Raw genomic sequence first — 6,992 nt, 5'->3', positions numbered from 1 at the left:
TTAAGGTCTTCTTCTCATCAATGAAGGGTTCTAGGTCACAAGCTTTGCATCTAGGAGGGTTTATGGCCAAAATGGCACCCTTAAAAGGGTTTACAGCCATGGGAGATGGCTTGGCCGTAAACTCCTTTTGTTCTTGTGTTCTTGATGTTTTCAAGGCTCTAAGCATGAGTCCTAACTAGATATCAAGTGTAGGGAAGAGTACTTACGATATAGAGGCTTGAAATGGTTGATTTTGGCCAAGAACACTAGTGTGTGTTCTTGGTGTTTCTTGAAGATCTAAGAAAAGATGATTTCTATGGATGAAATCATGGAATGATACTAGTTAATGAAGGATATCAATTAATCAAAGGTTAGAACACTTACATAAATGAAGATCTAGATGAAGAATCCGATGATACTTGAGAGAGAAAGGGAGTGTTCTTGAGTTGGAAATGAGATAATGAATGAAAAGTGAAGGAAATGAGCCTATATGAGGGGAGTTTACGGCCCACCTTGAGTTTACGGCCGTAAACTCAAGTGTTGTGGCCGTGAACTCTAAATGAAAAGGGTAAGGCTTGATTTGTTGAATAATGTCTCTAGCAGGTACATTCTAACACTCATTCCTTAAGTGTACTAGGCTTAAAACTCCTTAGAATGACCTTTAACCAGGCTAGAACTCATTATCAATGAGTCTGATACTCAGTTGAGTTGACTGACTGGGCTTTCAAAACAATTTTTTTTTCGGGTTGTCACAGAAACTCACTAAGCTTTGTGCTTACGGTTTTAGTTTATTGTTTCAGGTGCTTCTGATGATTTTGGCAAGGCGAATGCGTGACTGTACACATCATTGGTTTTACAACAGATCGGATCTTGGAAAACTCTGATTTTCAAATAATGTTTGAGAACACTATTTTTGTAAACATTTTATTAGAAAATGATCGTTTTTAAAAGTTTAAATTTGTTGAAATTTTCGGGATGTTACGAGTTGGTATCAGAGCTTTGGTTTGAGTGAAGTGGAGGAACACTCGTGTGAATCCACATTCTGCATTCATCTTCACAGTCACACTTATTCCTCACATATTGCCTTGTCCTTCGACTAACACTTCAAACCAAAGAGGATGAAGCCATTCACCTTTTCCCTTTTGTAAGTTGTTGTTTTTGATAGTCTAAAACATGAATTTGGGTTCAATTTAACCCCACCATCTACCCAAACATTTTATTTAACGACATGGAGGCCATGTCAGCCAATGAACCAGTTACGTAAATGGTAATCGTATACGAGACACATTTTGCAAACGGTAGCCGGTACCATAGATTTAATCATTAAAAAAACGTTATAATTTTTCATAATAGAATCAAAATCAAGTGTAATTGAATATTTTTTTTTATTGTAATAGGGATAATGACTTAAAAGGTTAATATATTTTTCGATTTGTACATATTTGGTCACTGAGTTTTTTTTTTCGTCCACATTTACCGCTTCAACTTGTTAAACTGTACACATTTAGTCCTTATGACCGACTACTTCAAGTTAGCCGGTAAAAATGACTTAATAGAGTAATATATTTCTCATTTTGTACATATTTAGTCCTTAATATTTTTGTACACATTTAGTCCTTAATATTTTTTTTTGTTGCAAAATAAGTCATTTTTGTTTTTGTACTCATTCAGTACTTATGAATGATTTCTTTAAATTTTTCTCACGACATCTTACGTGTGATAGCCATATGGTGGTGGGATAGGTTGAGGCAGTCGTGCTATATATTGTAGGCCAAGATACCTGGTGTGGGCCGGCTGTAAGCCGTAGGCACGGAGGCTCGAGAAAAGCGGTTGGGTTAAGGCGACAGACCAACAAACCCTGGGTATTCCAGTCTGATAACTGATTGGATCTGTTGCATGTTGGCATTCCAGTTCGATGACTGATTGGGCCTAGTATTCCAATCTGATGAGTGTGAGCCCGTTATGCATGATAATATGTTTGTTGTATCGGGTATATTGGAGGAAACTCGTTAAACTTTGTGCTTACGCAATTGTTTATATTTTCAGGTTCTATCGTTGATCGTGGGAAGGCGAAGACAGGACTGTATACACTCATCAACAGTATTGAGGATTCCGTGTTTCCTATATTACTCTGATTTTCGATTAATATATTTTGGAATAAACGTTTTTTCTTAATAATAGATTTATAATTAGAGAGTTTTGCCTTATTTAAAAATGAAGTTTTTTTTTGTTGTGAAAATGAGACGTTACACATAAACATCAATAGCCCCACACACTTCATTAATGATTGTCCCACATAAGATGTCGTGAGAAAAACCTAAAGAAATCATTCATAATTACTGAATGAGTACAAAAACAAAAATGACTTATTTTGAAACAAAAAAATATTAAGGACTAAATGTGTACAAAAATATTAAGGACTAAATGTGTACAAAATGATAAATATATTACCTTATTAAGTCATTTTTCCCGGTCATAAGGACTGAATGTGTACAGTTTAACAAGTTGAAAAGGTAAATATGGACAAAAAATAAACTCAATGACCAAATATGTACAAATCCAATAATATATTACCCGTTTTAAGTCGTTATCCATTGTAATATTATAAAATTTTAAAAGGACACGTACAAATGTTTTAGCGGATGGCCTGCCAAACCCAAAGACCAATAGACCATCGCCATATATGCACTCATACAGTACACCAAGTCACCAAACACCGCTTTTTGCTTTTCAAATCAAGTGTGCGTGTGAATCGGGTTATTATCTGCCATTCTGCCCCTTTCTCCATACTCCATAACTCCTCCCTTGACTTTTCCCTCTTTCCATACCATTTTCTAGGTCTCTCTCTGTCTTTACCGAAACATGGATTCATTACCACCACTTTCATCAATGGCAAGTCGCCCGATCATGCCTCAAGTTGGTGTTGCTGCTGATGATCGCACATCAGAGGAGGATGTCTGCAGTATATGCCTCGACGCTTTTGATTCCCAGGATAACCCTCCCACTGTATATACTCTGTCGTCCTCTCTAATTTTCGTGTATTAATATCTTATATAATCAACAGTTTGATTCTACTTCAGAGTGATGAATTTTTAGAGAAACTTCGAATAAATTTTTTCATCATTACTAGTATTTCGTTGATTCCTGATGTGGAAATTGCTGTATTTTGGACTTCGGAGAGAATATCAAAATTTTACCAGTTTTTTGTTGCGAAATTACACCTTTTCGAAATTAAAAAGAAAGGATTGTGGGATTATAGGTTGATTGTAATTTGTAATAATAACATATGATATGATGCCTATGATCTAGTCGAACTATATTCACTGAAAATGGTTGTTAGTATTTCGATATGCAACAATGAGTAATTTTTTTCCCTTGAAGCAACGGTATTTCACTTTAATTGGGGTTTCAATTTCCTAGTTGATGTTTTGCTGTTAATTAATGGAACTAAATTATTAAACATATGGTGTGTCTGTTTTTTTTTTTATCTGTGAACTTGATACCATGTAATTGCACTTTTGGATTACTTTTGATCTTATTAATCCATATCTTCATAATCACTAACCATTATATATTCTTTTCCCACATTCAGATAACCACCTGCAAGCATGCATTTCATCTCCAGTGTATTCTTGAGTGGTATAATTATAATCTATTCTTATTAACCTTGATCATATTTTAATATCTTATTATCTTCTTCCCCTTTTCAAATAATGACATTGCTTGCTTTATGACCCTTATATACACACAGGTTTTGAATTTTGATTGTTGGTGGAAATTTGTTTTCTTCAGGTCACAAAGAAGTAAAGAATGCCCAATATGCTGGCAGTTGATTGTGTTAAAGGATCCAACCAGGTATAAAAAGAATACCCCCATTTCTTTCCTTTTTTCCCATTAACTATTGCCTATAAAATTCTGAGTTTTTTTTTATATTTTTATTGGTGGAAATTCAGTCAAGAGCTTCTATCAATGATTGAGGATGAAAGAAGCATGAGATCCATTCTCACTGTTCGCCATATATACGAGGATCCTGAAGTTGATCATGTAAGTTTTGTTGTCCAGATGTTAATGTGACAAAAGACAAGAATACCCTTTAAAATTTTGTTCTTGATCCGGTTTTAGACCAATCTGTTAATCTCAGGAAGTTGAATACAATGATACCCATTTTGAAGAAGAAACTATGAGAAGTTTTGGTAGCAGAAGGCACAAACAGAGACTTTCAGGAGTTGGCCCTTCGGTTCCAAGGGCAGATTCGTCAATTGCACAGGAAGTGTATACTCCACTTGAAGAATTCCACAGTTTAGGCTATGCTTCATCACAGGATAACAGAGATTCCCACACTAACCCTAGGTATCTCATTTAATACATGAATCATGTAAAACCAAAACCTTTATCTATTTATACTTTTGTATAATGTTTATAGAAATAACTCTTTAACTTATCTTCATGTTGTTGCAGAGTTGTTGAAAGTGAGTCACCAAATGGAAGAGCAATAGCAGCTGATATGCATGCATTCTCAGAGTCTGTTAAATCTAAGTTTTCTGCTGCTTCAGCAAGGTATGAATTTTTTTAACCTTTTTCATTTTGTTTGTTCTAAAATACTGTTGGAGTTTTAAAATGATTTAACACAATTGGTAGGTATAAGGAATCTTTCTCAAAAAGCACTAAAGGTTTGAAGGAGAAATTACTTGCTAAAAATAGCCCAGTTAAAGAGTTAAGCAGAGGAGTTCAGCGAGAAATGAGTGCAGGAATTGCTAAAATTTTTGAACGCTTGGATCCCACTTCAAAAAAAGCTTCTCCTTCATCTAACCCAATCACTTTTAAAGGAAAAAATTCACAAGATAATGTGGTGCCATTACCACTACCCCTTCATGGAAATTCCTCTGATATTGATATTGCTACTACTGGGGATTTGAGTTCAAATTAGGACCCGTGTAGATCCGTTCAGGTTAGCCACATCATGATTTCACACCCCATTTACACAGTACACAGTACAAGACAGTATTTGGCTTAATGGGACAAAAATTGCACTTTTTGTCTTACCCAAGAAGGTGGAAGGTGGGGCAGTGACTCACTCTTGATCTCTCGTTTGTGAAAAAGACATAAATGCCCTTCCTCATCCTCGTCATTAGAAATGGCCCTAGAGTGTTTATGCTGTCCCCATAACAAAAATAGCCTTAGGGATGAGGAGGGCATTTACGTCTTTTTAACAAACGAGAGATTCAGAGTAAATCCATGTCCCACCTTTTTGGGTGGGACGAAATATTGCAATTTTTCTCCGGTTGACATCCGTCTGTGTCCAATGCAGTACAATATAGTCTGTCATGTTATGTCCTCCGTCTGTGTCCAATGTCTGTTGAATGCAGTACAATAAGGTCTGGTCATGTCATGTCCAATGTCTGTTGAATGCAGTACAATATGGTCTGGTCATGTCGTGTTCAATGTCTGTTGAATGCAGTACAATATGGCCTGTCATGTCATGTCATGTCATGTGTAACAAATGGGCTGTGAACAATTTATGTTGTACGTTCCTTACAGAATGTGATTTGATGGGTGTTTCACTTGCTAAAGGAAGTTGAAAATCGCGCTCTACTTCTACAAGTGATAATAGCAAAGTGACATACACTGATGAACGGATCTCCCATAACATCAATAAGTGTATTTGACATTGTTTCGAGGTGGCTTATGTTTCTAAAAACAATGACTACAATTTTGTGTGTGGTTAGGATTATTACTAAAACAATATGGGTGAGAAGGAAAGAGATTTTCTTGGAGAAATCCTTCCCTCTTGGCTCTATTGTAATTTCTTTTTCATGAATATGCTTTATTTAATGGTATGATGTCACAATATAATTGTCCTAGGAGTAAGGAAGCATGATTGTCCTACTACATCTACGAATGGTTCTCCATTTGATGCTTTCAAATAGGGGGAGAGGCAAGGAAACATTGGTGATAAATTTAAAAAAAAAAAAAAAAAAAATCCGTAAGGTGATACAAAGAAGGAAATCCAAGTAAAATGAAAATGACTTGGGAGATTAAGAATATAAAACCACCGACAAAATATATGAGACCCATGGGAATTTGGGATGAAATTGAAAAAGATTAAGCTAGGGAGAGGTCTAAGAAACAAATACAAAAGAAAGGAGTTGATTCACAACTTGAGAGTTTCTTTAGAGAAGATCCATGTTGTTATGGTTTCATTTCCAAACAAAGAAAATCCAATAAGTTTGCAATATTCAAAGAGTTTCAAATGGTTAAGAGATAGATATTGCAAGAAGCAAAAATAATACAGATTTTTTGAGTGGAAGGATGATGCTAAGAACACACAACAAACAATTGTGACTTGTTGAGAAAAGCCAGTTGAGAATAGTGTGCAAAAAACACACAATAAATTGTAAAACTAATTGTTGACTTTATTGACAAGAGCCGGTGAGAAAAATTTGGAAAGAACAAATAGTAAACTAGTAGACTGTACAACTGGTTATATGTGAACCTATATTGTCATACACTAAACAATATTATAAATGAAGAAATGGATACAATATTTATAATATATAGATATATTATTTACTTACTTGAATAAATAACTAAATAAACAGTTGTTTGTTATTAATTGGTCAAAAGTAGAATAAATAAATAAATTAATAGTTATTTATTATAAATTATATATAACATAAAAGCTTAAAAAGTTGGGGAACAGTATAGTTTTTTCTCTTTCATGTTTGGCCACGGAAGTTTAAGTTTTCGTTATTTTGACACTTAGAGTTTTGCTTTCGTTGTTTTCTTTTCTTTGGTTCCAACTTCGCGCTTTATTCCACCACCGTCAGCTTCTAACACAAGAGATACGTGCCTTCTTCCCCTTTTTTTCCTTGCTTACTCACCCTTAATTGTATCTCTTCCCACCACCATTGTATTCAATCAGATAGAGCTTCCACCGCTTTTTTTTTTTCTTCTGCATCCCTTCAAGGCGATTCTTACCCTTCTCCTTCCAATTCTGTAAATCATCCGTCAAT

The 6,992-nt window shown here is 35.0% G+C and overlaps 1 protein-coding gene across 1 annotated transcript; it reads left to right on the top strand.

Moving 5' to 3' along the window:
• The first annotated feature begins 2,688 nt into the window (after nucleotides 1-2,688).
• RHF1A (RING-H2 group F1A) lies at nucleotides 2,689-5,811 on the top strand. Its single transcript, XM_079052234.1, has 8 exons — nucleotides 2,689-2,985; nucleotides 3,572-3,618; nucleotides 3,772-3,834; nucleotides 3,933-4,023; nucleotides 4,121-4,329; nucleotides 4,438-4,536; nucleotides 4,618-4,927; nucleotides 5,518-5,811. Exons 1-7 carry the CDS (start codon nucleotides 2,842-2,844, stop codon nucleotides 4,904-4,906), a joined length of 942 nt encoding a protein of 313 aa, XP_078908360.1. The 5' UTR covers nucleotides 2,689-2,841; the 3' UTR covers nucleotides 4,907-4,927; nucleotides 5,518-5,811.
• The last annotated feature ends 1,181 nt before the right edge of the window (nucleotides 5,812-6,992 follow it).

This window comes from Lactuca virosa, chromosome 5 (assembly GCF_052849685.1).
Source record: "Lactuca virosa cultivar CGN04683 chromosome 5, Lactuca_virosa_CGN04683_v6, whole genome shotgun sequence".
NCBI lineage: Eukaryota > Viridiplantae > Streptophyta > Magnoliopsida > Asterales > Asteraceae > Lactuca > Lactuca virosa.
This window is presented reverse-complemented; position numbering and strand designations above follow the sequence as displayed.

Excerpts from the sequence above, each read along its gene's own strand:
- RHF1A (XM_079052234.1), top strand. The coding sequence starts at position 2,842 with ATGGATTCATTACCACCACTTTCATCAATGGCAAGTCGCCCGATCATG. Across the intron at positions 3,835-3,932 it reads GTGTTAAAGGATCCAACCAG|TCAAGAGCTTCTATCAATGA; the intron begins GTATAAAAAGAA and ends GTGGAAATTCAG. Across the intron at positions 4,330-4,437 it reads GATTCCCACACTAACCCTAG|AGTTGTTGAAAGTGAGTCAC; the intron begins GTATCTCATTTA and ends ATGTTGTTGCAG.